The 17,083-nt window shown below is 37.7% G+C and overlaps 1 protein-coding gene across 4 annotated transcripts in view; it reads right to left on the bottom strand.

Moving 5' to 3' along the window:
* The window catches only part of LRRC49 (leucine rich repeat containing 49), a 244,464-nt gene that overhangs the window by 188,757 nt on the left and 38,624 nt on the right, over positions 1 to 17,083 (bottom strand). For all 4 annotated transcript variants that reach the window (XM_012522402.4, XM_058294430.2, XM_071214267.1 and 1 more), the window contains one exon: positions 4,974 to 5,035. In XM_012522402.4, coding sequence (XP_012377856.2) covers positions 4,974 to 5,035 — 62 coding nt within the window. The remainder of the gene's footprint in view (positions 1 to 4,973; positions 5,036 to 17,083) is intronic.

Here is a 17,083-nt window from a genome sequence, read left to right as displayed (position 1 = left end):
AGAGTTATGAGAATGACTTTCTGAGCACATGCTCTTACCTCTCCTCCCTCCGAAAATCTCTTTGAAACGACTGAACATAAAAGTAAGAAAATATCCACAGCAGTACTAAAAAACAGTGAAGAGTTCCATGGACACACAAGAACATGGAGGAATTTCTGGAAGATATAAAGCAGATGGAATCAGCATCAGCAAAACCCAAAATTGGTGAAGAGCCTGAAACAACAGGATCATCAATTGTAAGTAAACGGGTTGCCTATAGAGCCTCAAAATATTCCCTAGTTAAGAGCAGCAAGAGTTGGAAGCAGACCTGGGTAAGTTTTCTATATACTTATTGGAAGGTATGGTAACAATTTGCCAGCTCTCATTCTCAAGAGTAGCTGATTCCTGAAATGCTCCTAGGTTGAAAATGATTAAGAGAGAAGAAGGGCAGTGTTTTAGGTAAGTTCAAGTGCCAAGATGAGCAAGAAGTCCCAGAACTCCAGAAGGCAAGTTTCTTGTGCACATCCTAAAGAAAAATCCTCCTTGCTCCTAATCCTCCATCCTCTGCAAACAGAGATCTTATATTTAGCATTTGCATTCACAGTAATTTTTAACTTACTTCAAGGAAACAAATCTATCTAGGCCCTCATTTATAAATATGAACTGCCAGCCAATAATCATAGAAATAAACAATTACAGAAAGAAAGAGTGGTTTGTATTAAGAACAAAGACAGGTACTAAGCCCAAGGAAGAAAAGTACATCTGGAGAAAAAAGAAGACTAAAATAAGTATATTTAATATTTCTGCAATTCAGGAATATATCTCACCCATTAAACAAGAATAAGCTAATAGGAAAAATAGATACAATCAGACTACTTGGAAATTAAGATCATGAAAGCCAAGAAAAACAAAAAATACCTCAGAAGAAAAGCTGAATAACATAGCTAAAGGATGAATTAGATAGAACTGATCCCCTTAATTAACCACAGCATAATTCTCTCAGGGGATCATCATAACATATACTTTGACAGGCCCCTTGGCCAATCCCTGGTCTGCGGAGGGCCCAGGATTACTCTGAGGCAGAAGGTGGGGAAGGCTAGGCTCTCGCTGCAGGTCCCCAGAGGGGTGACCTTGTGAGTCCACCTAAGCCCTCCGCATCAGCTTTGCCCTTGTGAAACCTTCTTGGAATGTCCAATTACCCTTCCCTTCACTACAGTCTATTGCATAACAGTCAATAACATTTTGTTCCCCCAAAATGGATATATATGGCTGTATGTTTTAATTCGTTGGTTGCTGAGACTCTCCAGAAGACGTCCTGAAAGGTACTGACTTTCAGCTTTATACTACTGCTTCTATTCTTCTTGACCCATATTCTCGCTGGGCCATTGAACTGTATAAATCAGGCAATACCATGGCATGTCAAGGGGCCCTGAAAAGATGCTATAGTTATCACTATAGAACATCTGGTAGTTCAGTTATCTGAGGTATTTGTGACCTGAATAAAGTTCACAGAAATGTTTTTAAGACTTGCTGCAGCACTGTCAAGTTTTCAAACATCACTATTTAGTATCCTGGATATCATTAATGATATTCACCCATGCCATGATCATACTGTCATTCTTCTCGTGGTCTGTTGAAGCCCATCCCTATGCTATTCCCCACATTTCCCAACCTATTTTAGACCATTTTTTTAGTTTTGTACTCTTTCTAAGGGCATAATATTAGATCAAACAATCCCCAATTAACTTCTCAAACTTGCTGGATGTGTGATTTATCTGTATGTTACTATTGTTTTCATCCCTTCTTTTCCAAGTCTATTAGAAAGATGCAGAATAACCAGGTATTCAATAATTACCTCCAAGTTTTCTTTGAGGTTCAGCAGAGATACTAATTTCACCTTCTATATTCACAGAAAACTCTTACAACAATGTCTCTTATATAGCATAATCCTTTTTATGTGTTTATTATGGCTTCCACCTTTGCATACTACTCAAAACAAACTCCTACTAGTCCCTGATTTCAACACTAAGGACAGATTAACAACCTGTACATAATCCAAGCTGAGCTTCAAAATCAAGCAAGTTTATAAAGATTAGGCAGACTGACACCACTAGATGAAATCTCTGTTTTTCATAAAAACCCGCCTCCCAAGTACTACTGGATAACTCTTCTCTGTCCTTAATCTTCCAAGGTCTAAGCAACTGTAATAAAAAGCATTTTCTCCCAGGGTTACATGGAAAAGGAAAGAAAGTAGGCAGCATTTCTAGTAATTTTGCTTTTTCAGATTATTTGGAAACCTGATTTTTCTAATTGTTAAAACCCAATCCTAATAATTTCTCCCTTGCTGAAGACAAGTTCAGTTTATTTTAATTTCTCTCCCCTGCTCTGGAAAAGGAAGTTTCTGCCACACAATGACAGCAACTCCACAAACAAGAGTTGGAAGATAATCACAGTAACTATAGCCCCTTTTGTTTGAGGTCTGTTGAATATTGAATCACATATAAGGAAAATTATGAACTTGGAGAAGGGCTAAGTTTACTGAAGACTAAAGGAAGTCTTGTAACTAATACAAACAGATACTTTAAACCCTGAACAATATTTAAAGAAGAATGTAGAGGAAAATCATCACTAAGGTCTGGATGCTTGGAAACAAAATCCAAGAGGGTGTTTTCCATAAGGGAAAATCCTCTGCCTATTGCTAAATGTCTCAAACAAAGCTATAGACTAGAGGCTATGTCATTTATTTCCCTATGACAGTAAAATTTATTAGTTTTCCTGAATTCTGGTTGATAACACTTAAAATTATAAACCAAGTACATTGTTATCATCTCTTCAGTTTAGGAATATACAATAAAGCAAGACACAGTATGGTTTTAGAGTTCATAATCCAAATTTATATGGTATTCCATGGCAAGTTAATTGGCCTGATCTTAAGAACTGAAATTTAGACTGCCTATTTATTGCAGGGATTAAAAAAGAAGAGATAACTGCCACTGAGGAAATTTACCTTACCTAATTCTTCCATTTAATTACAGTAAGTCTGTAATCTGAGGGTCCCATGCAAGTAAAACAGAAAATCCCTATTCAGGATATGAGGTCCTACTTTCTTTTCAGGTTCAAACATTTCCTCTAGGACTGGAAAAATGGATTCTGCAATTATGATAAAAGACTATCAAGGTCCTGAGTTTCCTCAGAAATGTGGGAAAAGCAGATTATTTTGGCCTCGGATAAGTGGAGAGTAAAGGCTGGCTCCCTCCAATTCCCCCCCTCACCCACCCCCATCAGAGCCAATATATTCTCTATACCATTTTCCTGGACCACAAGCATCAACAGGAACAGAGGCAAAAATGTACTTAGCCTCAGTGCAGCTGGAAATACTAGAGGAAGGTATAGGGCTAAGGCTATGTGGAAACACAGAGAAAGCAATTAGTATGGGAATGAAAGCCTTGAAACTTTCTATCTCAATTTCTTGAGTAATCACTCTTTTTAAAGAAAAGTTATCAATATTAATCTTATTATTCCTATCTTTATTTTGCTGGGTGGGTGAAACTCCTTTCCAGGTTGGAAAGAAAATTCCTTAAGTACAATCAATTTCAACTCCCCTACAGAGCCAGGAATTCAGGAGTTCAGGTATCCTGACCTGGGAATGTCATAACCCCTATCTTTCTAGAATCTATCTCTCTCTTTAAATTACTCCCCAGAAACAAGATGAGAAATAAAAGAAGTAATCGATTTCAGCACAGTTTGGGGGGAATCTAAAGGTTTGCAGTACTTTAAACAGTTAATATTTTACATACTGTGAGAATGAGAAACTATCCTCTCAAAATGATTATTAATGGTTTTTAGGTAGAAATTTCCTAAAGAAAATTGATTGTCTATTCCACTGCAATTAGGAAGAAACCCTACCTCCCCAACAAGATATAAAAGCAGCTGGAATACTCATTTTAACATAAACTGTGAAGAAAATGAAAAGCCTTTCAGAAAACTTTTGTATTTTTTCCACAAAAGAGAAAGATCAGGGTATTTTCTTTGAAACTGTGGCTATATGCAAAGCTCATCATCTGGGGATAATCCCTATATTTCAGAGATAGAGTACAAGGAGACAGAGGAGGAAAAAGATACAAACAGAAAATGCCCAAAAACTAAACTGGTTTTTGAAAATCAGAAGTATGACTAGAGTTCAGGTAGAGATATGCTTTAAACTCTTTTGGTACACTTAATTCTTACATACTTACAAAAGCAGGTTCAAAGAACAGCCTTGAAGTGAACCTAAAGAACTGAGGAGTAGTTATAAAGCCTAGTGAGAACCAAGGGGCGGGAGAGAGGGGAGGAGAAGGAAAGAATTAGGAACGGGAAGGAGTGAAGATCCTTTTGCACTGAAAAGTCTGACTGTTATGTTTCAGCTCCAGTTCTGAAATCTTCCACAACGACACTGACATCATCACAACATAAAGGATGATAAGCTTCAAACCTTTGGAGAACAAAATTTACTTATTTATATGCTCTAAAATACCATCTCTTAGCAGCATGAAGTAGGGATACTAAGTTAGAAGGCAGTTACGGCCTAATTAGCAAGTGGTACAGTGACAAATATGGTCTTCTGTATCAAAATTGCTTGGTAGCTACACAAATTTTAGATAATTTATGAAAGAAATTGTAATTCAACTGACTAGTGTGTTGAATGTCAAACAAAGGACAACAAAATACATGTTGAAATTTCCATGTACACACATTTTACAAAAAAAGCAACTCTAAAGCATAATGAAATAAAAAGCATGCTACACTAATACCATCCTTTTAACATTAGAGGCACTAACACAAGAGATGTTTGTTTTCCACAGAGAACTTTATCTTAAAACTGTCCTATCATTTTCCAATTTAAAATCTTACAAGTCAGTATAATTTCCCAAGGTATTTTTGTAATCTTAATTTACAGCACTAGAACCCACACAATCAAGTTATTAATTAACGACAAGTTGGGAGTTTCCACTTACGAAGATATATTGTTGAAGCTGAGAAACAGACGTTGGAGGCAGGGCAAATTATCCACATCTCTCTAGAAGGAAACAGAAAGCAAAAATTTATTAGCTGAAAGAAAAGAAAAATTAGCAATGTCTTCTTTCTCAGCTGGTGAAATACACAGTCATTTCTATTTACTGCAACATTGCTGCAACACTGATTTCCACTGGACTTTAAGTCCCATTCTTCTCCACTGCAGATTAAATGGGAGGGTTTCAGTACATCTGCAGAATGAGCTGCACCACTCGCAAGGTAAAAAAGCACTGGAGAGAACAGGGAGTGATGTTGCCACTAGTCTCTTTAAGCATGCTTTTGGGAAAGAAGCCAAAATGCTACTTTAGCATTTCAGCTGTAGCACAAATACAGTCTGATCAAACATTTGTTAAAAATCACTTTTTAAAGGAAGACATTCAGAAGCTTTACATTCTAAATTTATACAATTAGCTTTCAATACAGTAGTGGGAATTAGCAAAGCTATTTACCTCACTATTCTCAAACCCTTTGAAATTTAACACTCAGTTGCAAACAAAACCAACACACATACAATTCCCCCACAGAACTAACAGCAGATTACAGTGGTGTCACTGAAAGGCACTGCAGGGGCAATTTTCAACCAAGGTTAAGTATCAAGAAGTCATTACAATTGGAAATGCACTCTGTTCCATTCAGGTACAGCACCCCAAAGCAAACCACTGCTGTTTTAGTACAGTTAGCCTCAGCAAATGTTGAAACGTTTACACCCAAATGATTTTTTAAAGTCACAAAATAAATACAAAACTACCTAGTTTCATTAAATGAAAAGACAGAAACCTTCTGAAAAGTAAGGTATATCTGAGTAACAGAGACTTAAGAGGAAGCTTAGTTTACCTAGTCTACTACCTGAGTGGGCAAGCTAGGTTGTTGTGAGACAGGATAGGGGATGGTGTGGGAATACAAACCATTCTGGAGGCTGAGACAGGACAAGAGTCCAGTTATCCTGACTTCCAGTGCTCTGCTCTTTAAAATACAATACCCTGCCACTTCTCATATAAAACGTTTTTCATTTTTAAGGGCAGCATCATTTACAATTCTACCTATATGAGTTTGAATAATAATAATATATATACATTTAATATATTTTGTGACCAATATTCAACTCAAATCAAAACTTGTATTACTATTTCCATAAGTCATCACCTCCCTTCCTCCCTCCTTTCTTCCCTCTTATAAAACTACCATTTCCAAGACCTCAGAAATGGTTTAGGCAAGTACATTAAAATTACAGACAAGCCCAGCTTTCCCAAAAGTGATTCATTTATTATTTTTACAAGCTTGTTATACAAAGAAAATATTAAAGTGACAGAATTGTGGCATGGCTACTTCTTAATGGTTTTGAAGAGAAGCAAAGAGAAATGAATCTGACTTAAAACATTCTCCTACCTCCTCTTGTGCACCTTTCTCCAAACTTTTCTCAATACCTTAGACCCTAAGCATTGAAAATGAATACTATTGCCCCTGCCCCACACACTATGTATGTTGTAGAATTTGAGAGAGGTTCAATTATTTGCGTATAGAAAGGCCAGGACTCAGGAATGATTTTGAGAAGGAAAAATGGTTTATTGATGGCTGGCCAGACTCGGGAGCTTTCTGTTTCAAACCCAAGCCCTGAACAAGAATTTTGAGTTAGAGGAAGGGTCAAATTGTTCTTTGTTTCAGTGCTCAATAGGCTTGAATTAGCATATATCGTCCACATCCTAGGTAGGCTTTTAGCATGGACCTTATAGATTCTAGATAAGCTTTTTTAGCACATTTGGTTTGCATTTTCCTTGAATATTTAAAGTTTATAGAGTTTGCATTGCTAAACTGTTTCCTGGGACTGGAGTCGTTGCCATGGTCACCAAGGGCAGGACTGCAGCTTCTTACCGTCCCATACCCACAATTCACAGACAGCTTAGGTTATCTACAAAGAGACGAAGAGCCTCCCACCCATAGCCCACATCATGTACACCATTCATGTCATGATACCGTTCTCAAGTTCACTCTAGAAAAGCCTGTTCAATGGATGTGAGTTAATGATTTGGTGAGCTTTTCAACCATGGTCAAGGAATAAGTCTGCAGAACACAGGAAAGAAGCCAAATTTGCCACAGTGGGTGGGAACTTGTTGAATTATCTCTTCCTGTTAGCCTGGTATTCCCAGAAATTGTGGGGAGTGGGGAAGAGTAATGGCTAGTGGTAGGGCTCATTTCATTCTGGAGTCCTATTTTCCAAAGGAAATGGCTGCTTGTTTCCTATTTGGTCACTGGAGAATTGAAAGCCCTCTCTGTAATCTTGGGGAACATTTTTTCCCAAATTCTTCCTGGAACCCACCTAAGAAATTTCTGGGCACAAGCCATCATTCTGAGTTATTTCCAGGCACACCCAAGTGGGAGAAACTGGAAGTCAGCAGCCTGGATCTCCTTTAGATGAGGCTTCTTTAAAAAACAACTGTGGTAGTACATGTGGTTCAAACAGTTGACTGCCCACCTCCACATGGGAGGTCCTGGGTTCGGTTCCCAGTGCCTCCTGAAAAAACAAACAACAAGCAAAACAAACGAAAAATCCAACTCAGGGAAGCCGATGTGGCTCATTGGTTGAGTCCCGACTTCCCACATACGAGGTCCCAGGTTCAGGCCCTGGTATGTCAAAAAAAATTTAAAAATAAAGAATTGTCTCTGGATTCTAGCCTATTATTGCCTTCACCGATTACAGACACTAAGAAAATTTTTTGATATTAAAATATAAATGCAAATTATATCAGGCTGTAATTTGTGAGAAAAGGGTTTTAAAGTTTGTTTAAATTATAATTTATGAAACATTTTTTAAACAAAGTTTTATCACAGGTCTTTATCAAATTTTCAAAATCATTAACTGTCAATACCTGGAAGAGTTTTAAAAAACATTCACGACAAATTGAAAAACTAAAATTCAGAGTTCAACAACCTATATCCCTCTTGAGGGTATCCTTTTCTAGAACTTTAAAAAGCAAAATAATTAAACACAATCATTTTTGTTGTTCTAAATTTCATTGCTACAAGAAAATTATAACTTTTATATTTTTTCTATCGATTTTGAGATCTATTTTTGCTAGGAAATTCTAGCATTTAAATAAAATACTTAAATATCATATTTACTGCATCAAGTATCCATATATGAATTACTTACAGATAAAAAGAGAGATTTGTTTTAAGTCACCAGAAGATGGTTCCTCTAAGATGAGAAACTAATAAACCGAAGAAGGAAATGACATAAGATCCAGGAAGTGGGATTGACCATTGGGAAGAGGCAAAAGGCAATCCAAGGATGAAATCCAAGATGCCTAAGAACCACTATCGTACATTAGTGACAGAGGACAATAGGTTTTAGGAGGAGACTAGGGATAATGTAAAGAAGTTAAATCTGGGAAACGGACTTGGCCCAGTGGGTGTCCATCTACCACATGGGAGGTCCGGGGTTCAAACCCCGGGCCTCCTTGACCCGTGTGGAGCTGGCCCATACGCAGTGCTGATGCGCACAAGGAGTGCAGTGCCACGCAGGGGTGTCCCCTGCGTAGGGGAGCCCCAAGCGCAAGGAGTGCGCCCCGAAAGGAGAGCCGCCCAGTGCGAAAGAAAGTGCAGCCTGCCCAGGAATGGTGCCGCCCACACTTCCCGTGCCGCTGACGACAACAGAAGCAGGCAAAGAAACAAGACGCAGCAAATAGACACAGAGAACAGACAACCGGGGGAGAGGGGGGGAATTAAATAAATAAATAAATCTTAAAAAAAAAAATTAAAAGAAAATTTATAAAAAAAAAAAAATAAGTTAAATCCTCATCTTCTCTGAGATAAAGTCAGCACATTTATTTTATAGTCAAGCATTAAAGACTGCCAACAATTCTTTTCTGGAGGTAAGAATTTCACAGGCAGAGAAATTACTGCAAAGAAGCCAAATTGTTAACATATCTAAAAGGAAGATGAAATAAAATATTTGCATATAGGGGAATATTTACAGCTCATTTGTTATTATTCTGCTCACAGTCTTAAAATCATTTCATTTAACAAAACATTCCAGAGAATTGCATTCAAAACACTTTTATGAATTAAGATTCAAGGCCATTTTAAATATTTTGAAAATAAAATTCTTTTAAAAATAGACAAAATATTTACTACAAAATTATTGAGAGTATTATAATTCTTCAGTTTTTAAAAGAATGACTTACTATCTGAAAAACATCTTGTCCTACTCTGTTTAGACAGTGTTTTCCATATTCCTAAACTTCACAAAAGAACAAGATGACTCAACAATCTGACCATGAGCAGAACATCTATCACTGGAGCTATTTTTAGAGCAGCCTGATATAGCAGACTACAGAGGAAGAAAGGTGAAGAGATAGGGAGAGGCTTTGGCATGCATCAAGTAAAGCAAAAATGACTGCATAAAATCATAGCTACTCTAAATTTTGTTATATATTGTCATATAAAAAAAGTTAGAGTAAAAATATCATATGGGGGTATGGAATATGAGCATTGGAAACAAGAAACAGATTTATTAACAAAGCATTGAATGAGTTTCAAAACACAAAGAAAACAAACAGTACTTTTTTAGAAAAAGATTTATTAACTGAATATCAAATATTTTACAGTCATTACTTTGTAACATTAATGCATATATGAGAAATAATATATGTAAGCCGTCATATCAATGACTCTGACTCTAATTATACATTTACACGCCAATGGGAAAAAAATCCATTGTCTAGTTCTGTTGTCCAAAGATATCAATATGTATATCTTACTTTGTACTTGTTTACTTCCCATTACATAGTAATAACAGTTCATTCTAACAGTAACCTATTCTTCCAATCTGATTTTCTTCTGCCCACTGTAGTAATTCTCCCAAATCAAAAATTAGAAGGGAACTAAAACCCAGTCTAGTAAGCCATCATTGATACTCTGACTTACTAGAGATTACCAATCTTTATAACCAAGGAGAGCAAGATTTAGCAGCTATAAGGAAAAGGAACAAAAGACTCAACTTCATGACCATAAGCCTTCCATCACTCAAATTTGTAATTCAAATTTACATCACATGCATGAGCTAAGAAAAACCTTCATAAAAAGTGGTCCCAGGTATCCATGCCCTAAGACTTCAGGCAAAACTCTCTGGAAAAACATAACTCAAACTGCCAAAAAAATAAAAATACATAAAAACTGGATATAGACTATGAAATATGTATGTTTAAAACCATTAGAGACAATAAATCAAAACATGAAAAAAATAGATGCTATAAATGATAAAACCTGGGCATTAAAAAAAAAATTCAGAAACAACAACAACAAAACAATCATTATTAAAAACCAAGGAAGCGGATGTGGCTCAAACGATTGGGCTCTCATCTACCATATGGGAGGTCCAGGGTCCAATTCCTGGGTCCTCCTGGTGAAGGTGAGCTGACCTGCACAGAGAGCAGGCCTGCGTGGAGAGCTGGCCCACACATAGTGCTGACCCAAGCGGTGAGCTGGCCTGAGCGGAGTGCTGATCCTCACAGGAGTGCTGGCCCATGCAGCAAGCTGGCTCAAGCAGAAAGCTGGCACAGCAAGATGATGCAACAAAAAGAGACACAGAGGAGAGACAATAAGAGACACAGAAGACCAGGGAGCTGAGGTGGTGCAAGAGATTGAGCACCTGTCTCCCAGTCTGGAAGGTCCCAGGATCAGCTCCCAGTGTCACCTAAAGAGAAGACAAGTAGACACAGAAGAACACACAACGAATGACAGAGAGCAGGCAATTGGGGGAGGGGGGGATAAATAAATCTTAAAAAAAAACACTCAAGGGAAGCAGATGTATCTCAGCCAGTTGGGCCCCTGTCTACAACAGAAGTCCCCGAATGGTCCCCAGTGCCTCCTGCGGAAGGTGAGAAACAATAAGCAGATGGACAAGAGCCATCTGGGGAAGGGGAAGGGGATAAATAAAAAAATAAAAATAAAAAAAAGTAAATATTTTTTAAAAAATGGTTGACAGGTGATGACACAGAGGGACAAGGCAGAATTGTGGAACTGCCTGCCAGGTCTGCTTTTAGTCCATGCCAGCGCACCTTCCAGAAGCGCAGCCAGACCTGCATAGTGCACTACACCAGGGTGCTTGAAGATGGAAAGAAATCTGATTCCTCTCGAGACTAAACAAGCCCTTTACGTTTATGCCAGGCAATCAGGAGATGATCTGAGGCTGGGAAGTAGATGAGCATGGGTCAGAGAGCCAAACTATCTCCCTACACTACACCTATGATGCCAATGGGCACCCAGGCATCATCCTACCAAACGCCACTCTCGTCTTTGACATAGAGCTTCTAAAACTGGAATGACAAGAAGGGCCTCTTCCATCCACTCCCTGTACCTGGATCTGCCGTGGAGTGATCTGGCGCCTCCAGACACGTGCACGTGAATCTATATGGGGCTTTTCCTAATGTTCCACTACACTTTTTTATAAACAACTGCCCAGACTGAACACATTCTGTCACTCAGCTTTGCTTCCAAGATCTCCCATTTTCTCTTCCCCTTTCTCTTCATATATGTTAACTTAAACACATGCCATAAACCTCAAATTACTTATTTTTTGTTTTGGTTATGTGGTGGAGATTCAGTTTCAGTTTTTTGGATCTAGGTTTCCAGTTAAGTATATGTTCAGGTATTAACAGCACAAACAAAGAGTTAACTTTGGAATGGGAATTGGTTTTTGGGGGGAGGGGTGCAAGAATATTTTATTTTATTTTATTTTATTTTGGATGAAATTTTTATCTCTTATATTTTTAACATTCTTGCTGCTGTGCTGCAAAGCCATAGCAGATTTGAGGTGCTACTGTGGGCTAAATCTCCAAGTTGAGAGATGTCCTTGAGTTGAATTAAAAACCCTACCCAAAACCCAAGTAGGAAAGGGGAGAGCCTTTGCCTCCACCAGTCCCACCCTATCCTCCCCTCAAACCCTCTGCCTTTTGAAAGCAGATAGTTTTCACTGCAGTGTTGGACCTACAGGGATCTATCTCTGGACTAGCAGGGACCTCTGAAGTCTTTTTTGTGGCCTGGCTTATTTTTTTTTCCATACTGTAGTTTTTCTAATGGATTTTCAAGACTTTTGTACTCTTCTCATAGCTATCAAAGCTCCACCACTTCGTAAATTTTTAGAACTTTAATGGAAAGTTTCAATTGAAGATACTGTTTGTAGACATCAACCAATGAGAGTCCAGGTGTCCATCCTTAAGTGTTCTGTTAAGAAAATAATGCTGGTCATCACAGCTACAGCACCTCCTGTTTTTTGATGCTCAGTTCCTGCTGCTGATCTCAAAGTTCCCTGGCTTTTCCTTCCCCCTCTCATCCCTTTGCTGACCTGTGTAGTGATTTGGTAAGAGAAAGTGTTGCTGTCCCACCCTCCCATCTCCCACACCACATATGAGTTATTATCGCAATAAAAATTCTTTATGCTAGCTTTTCTCAAAATATACACACACAAAGCAACACTTCAATGGTAAACTAAAAATTAGACTAGACAAAACTGGTAACAGAATTAGTGGACTGGAAGGTAGAACAAAAGAAGAAAAAGAATGCAGAAACACAGTAGAGAGAAATAAGAAAGATGGAAATTTTAAAAGCGAGATTAAGAAAGAAATAATTGTGTGAGAAGGTCCATACTATATCTAATAGGTGTTTAAGAAGTAGAAAGCGGGAAGCGGACTTGGCCCAGTGGTTAGGGCGTCCATCTACCACATGGGAGGTCCGCGGTTCAAACCCCGGGCCTCCTTGACCCATGTGGAGCTGGCCCATGCACAGTGCTGATGTGCACAAGGAGTGCCCTGCCACGCAGGGTTGTCCCCCACATAGGGGAGCCCCATGCACAAGGAGTGCGCCCCATAAGGAGAGCTGCCCAGCACGAAAGAAAGTGCACCCTGCGTAAGAATGGCGCCACCCACATGGAGAGCTGACACAACAAGATGATGCAACAAAAAGAAACACAGATTCCCATGCCGCTGACAACAACAGAAGCGGACAAAGAAGACACAGCAAATAGACACAGAGAACAGACAACTGGGGTGGGGGGGAAGGGGAGAGAAATAAATAAATAAATCTTAAAAAAAAAAAGGTAGAAAATGGGAAGAGGCAATATTTGAAAATATAAAGACTCAGAATGATCCCATAATTAGTGAAAGACATGAATCTGCAGATTCAGGAAACACAAATATTAGGTATGCTAATAAAATTACTGTTATTTCATCAAATCTAAGATGTCATCTGTAGCAGTTTGGCTTTATTTATGAATTCCAAAAACAATTATTGGATGTTTGTAAACTGGTCTGTCAGAGGTATCACTTTTAATTGATTAAATTATGATTGGACCACATCAGTATATTGAAAAAGACATGGCAAAGGACAGAGTTGGGAGTTTTGAGCTGCAGCCTGGGAAGTGAACACACAGGAGAACACAAAATAATAGAGACAGCTCCTTATACAAGGCAGAAGCCCCAGGGAGAGACACAGAGCCATTCGCCTGATAGTCTATAGCTGGCCTTGTGGAGAGCACACAGCAGCTGAACCTGGAGAGAAACCCAAGAAGCCTGAACTCTTGGCAGATATCAGCAAACATCTTGCCCCAAAACATGGCAATAGACTTTGATGAGGGAAGTAACTTAACTTTATGGCCTGGTAACTATAAGCTTCTACCCCAAAATAAATACCCTTTACAAACGCCAATAGATTTCTGGTATTTTTGCATCAGCACCCCTTTGGCTGACTAATACACCATCTTACAATTATTTTATGTAGTAATGAGGAAAAATAAACTGACAACTTATAACAGCATAATCTATCACTTAGATTTTTTATTTCATCATTACTGAAAGGGCTTTTTTATTTAATTAATCATATGTTCATTAAATATTATTCTTTTTCATACATAAAATTAAATAAAGCATAATAAATTTGTTAAACAAATAAACTCCCAAAATATCTCCATTTATTATAAAGCTAGAGTAGACAGCATGGTTTTGACATAATAGTAGACAAATAGATGAAACAGAGTAAAGGCTTCAGAAAAAGACCCACTTAATTATCACTTAATTTCAACAAAAACGCCAGTTCAATTAATTAGGGGAAGAAAGGTCAATAAATGGTAATGGAGCAAATAGATAGCCCTATGTGGAAAAAAACATCCATGACCCCAACCTCACACCATATACAAAATTTAATTAAAGATGTGGGAAGAGGATGTGGCTTAAGCAGTTGAGCTCCTGCTTCCCACGTGGGAAGTCCTGGGTTTGGTTCTGGTCCCTCCTAAAACCAAACAAGCAAACAAAAAACAAATAAAATAGCCAACTCGGGGAAGCTGATGTGGCTCAGTGGTTGACTCTGGGATCCTAGTAACAAGGTCCTGGATTCATTCCATGGCCCCAGTACCTCAAAAAAAAAAAAAAAAAAAAAAAAGATGGAACACAGACCTAAAGTAAAAGGTCTTTTAATCATCTTGTCCTTCGTTTTTCTGTATCTGTCACACATGATGTCAAGCATGTCAAATTTCATGAAAAACCCTATTGGTCTTTAGATTAGAATTTCTTTGAATTTGAATACAAGCGACATTTGTAGGATATTGAGTTTTCAGCTTATGAACATAGTATTATAGCTCTCAAATCATAAATGTCTCATTTAATGACTTTTATGCTTCTCTCTATACATATGCTTTTTGTTAGGTTTCTTCACAAATACATCAGACCTTTTTGTTGTAGTAAATTTTATCAGAAGTAGTTTTCTTACTGTTATTAGCATATAAAGCATATAGAGCTTTGCCTATTCATGAGTATCTTCCACTTAAAGTATTTGGTTGTTAGTAAGAAAACGTGGAATTGCAGTTATTTTGCCAGTGAAAAATATTTATTTCACTATTAGTAAATTTATGTCCTTGCTGCTCTATGTTTCATTTCAATGCCAAATCATGGAGTAATCATTTGGAAGATATTTGAATAGTGATTAAGCTCAAAACATGTAGTTCCAACAATTGAAATGACAATAGTACAAATAGCTATAATCAACTTCACATGTGTTTAAGAAATGGAATTGCTGTTACCTGTCCAACAGTGATTTTAAGATGCCATCAATTTTAAGACACATCTAGAATTCAGATTTGCTAACATAGGAAAAAATGTGTGTCTAAAACTGATGAAATATGGTAATTCCACATTTAAATACATCACAGAAAATATTAAGGAATTCAAAGAGAAATCTTAAAGTCCTAAAAGAACAAGAGGAGGAAAAAGAAGATCTACAAAAAATTAAAGTAGACATTTCAATGACAATAGAAAACCCAAGACACTGGAATATGATCATTAAACAAGTGGAAGGAAAACAACTGTTAATCTAGAATTGTATACCGAGTCAAACCATTAGTCATGATGAAGGCAAAATAAACACATTTTTAGTAAGCAAAGTAGCTTACTACCATAAGACTTCCCCTAAAGGAACTTTTTCTAAATGATATATTTTAGGAAGAAAGAAAGATGAGATGCAGAAAGGACCAATGAACAAAGGAACTGGTAACAAGCTTGTCGGTGAATCTAAATAAACACTGACTGAAAACAACAGCAATGAAAATGTCTAATTTGGGTGGTAAAAAAGATAAAAAACAAGATAATAGCAACAAAAACATGCAAAATGGGAGAAAGTTTAGTGGATTAATTGCTTCTAAGCTCCGTATTTCAGAGCAAGGTAGAGATACATATTAATTTTATGAATTAAGTGTGTATTTTTAAATGTTAAGACTAGCCATTAGAGTACATAAGAAAGAATAGAGAGGAAAGCGGATGTGGCTCAACTGATAGTGTCTGCCTACCATATAGGAGGTTCAGGGTTCAAACCCAGGGCTGGCACACACACAGTGCTGCCACACACAAGGAGTGCCATGCCACACAGGGCTGTCCATCGTGTAGGGGAGCCCCACATGCAAGAGTGTGCCCCGCAAGGAGAGCCGCCCTGTGCAAAAAGCACAGCTTGCCCAGGAGTGGTGCCGCATGCACAGAGAGTTGATACAGCAAGATGATGCAACAAAAAAAGAGACACAGATTCCTGTGCCACCTGACAAGAATGCAAGCGGACACAGAAGAACACACAGGGAATGGACACAAGAAAGCAGACAAGAGGGGGTGGGGGGGGGAGGAAGAGAAATAAAAAACTTTTTTAAAAAAAGAAAGAAGGGAGGAAACTCCCTCAATCCAAAATAAGACAAAAGAAAAAGACAGCACAGGAAAAAAGGTAGACAAATAGCAAGCATGAAATAACATGAAAGAAATATATCTAAGTATATCAGTAATCACAATTAGTATAGTAGACTGAAGTCTGTGGCTAAAAGATAGATTGCAGGCTAAAAAAAAAGGAACTAACTATTTTTTATAAGGTTAAAAGTTAAAGAACACTTGTTACGATGCACTAAGCAACTCAGCTTCACTTCCAAGATATTCCTGCCAAAAGTGAATAACCTGAATCAAATCATGAAGAATCAGACAAGCCCAAATTGAAGGGACATTCCACAGATTAACAGGCCTATACTGTTCAAAAATGTCAGTATCATGAAATATAAAAAGATATTTGGTTTGAAATTTATGAAATTTCCAATAAAATGGTTGGCAAATTGAACTACAATACATATATACATATATATACACATACAAACATGCATGCATGCAAGCATACATACAAAAACTCTTCTACATTAAAGAGAAACAGAAAAGAAAGTTCAAGATGGTGAATTAGGCAGTGCATTTGTTTCACCTCTTTCCCAAGATTCAATGGGGGTGGCAATAAAACTAAACTAAAATGAATGACTCCATGGAAATGCTAAAAACAGAGTTGTTAACAGACAAAAATTTTTAACAATGTCAGGAAGCTGGAAAGCTGATGGGCTCTGTAGCAGTTTGATATAGTTATGAATTGCAAAAATAGATATTGGATTATGATTGTAAACTGGTCTGTACCTGGGCATGACTAAATTATGATTAGGTCTTTGATTGGGACATTTCAGTAGGGCATTAAGTCCCCATCCTTTAATGTCTGGGGGCTC

The sequence above is a fragment of the Dasypus novemcinctus genome, chromosome 3 (genome assembly GCF_030445035.2).
Source record: "Dasypus novemcinctus isolate mDasNov1 chromosome 3, mDasNov1.1.hap2, whole genome shotgun sequence".
NCBI classification, from domain to species: Eukaryota; Metazoa; Chordata; class Mammalia; order Cingulata; family Dasypodidae; genus Dasypus; species Dasypus novemcinctus.
The sequence above is the reverse complement of the archived record's forward strand: the minus strand, read 5'-3'. Positions and strand labels throughout refer to the sequence as shown.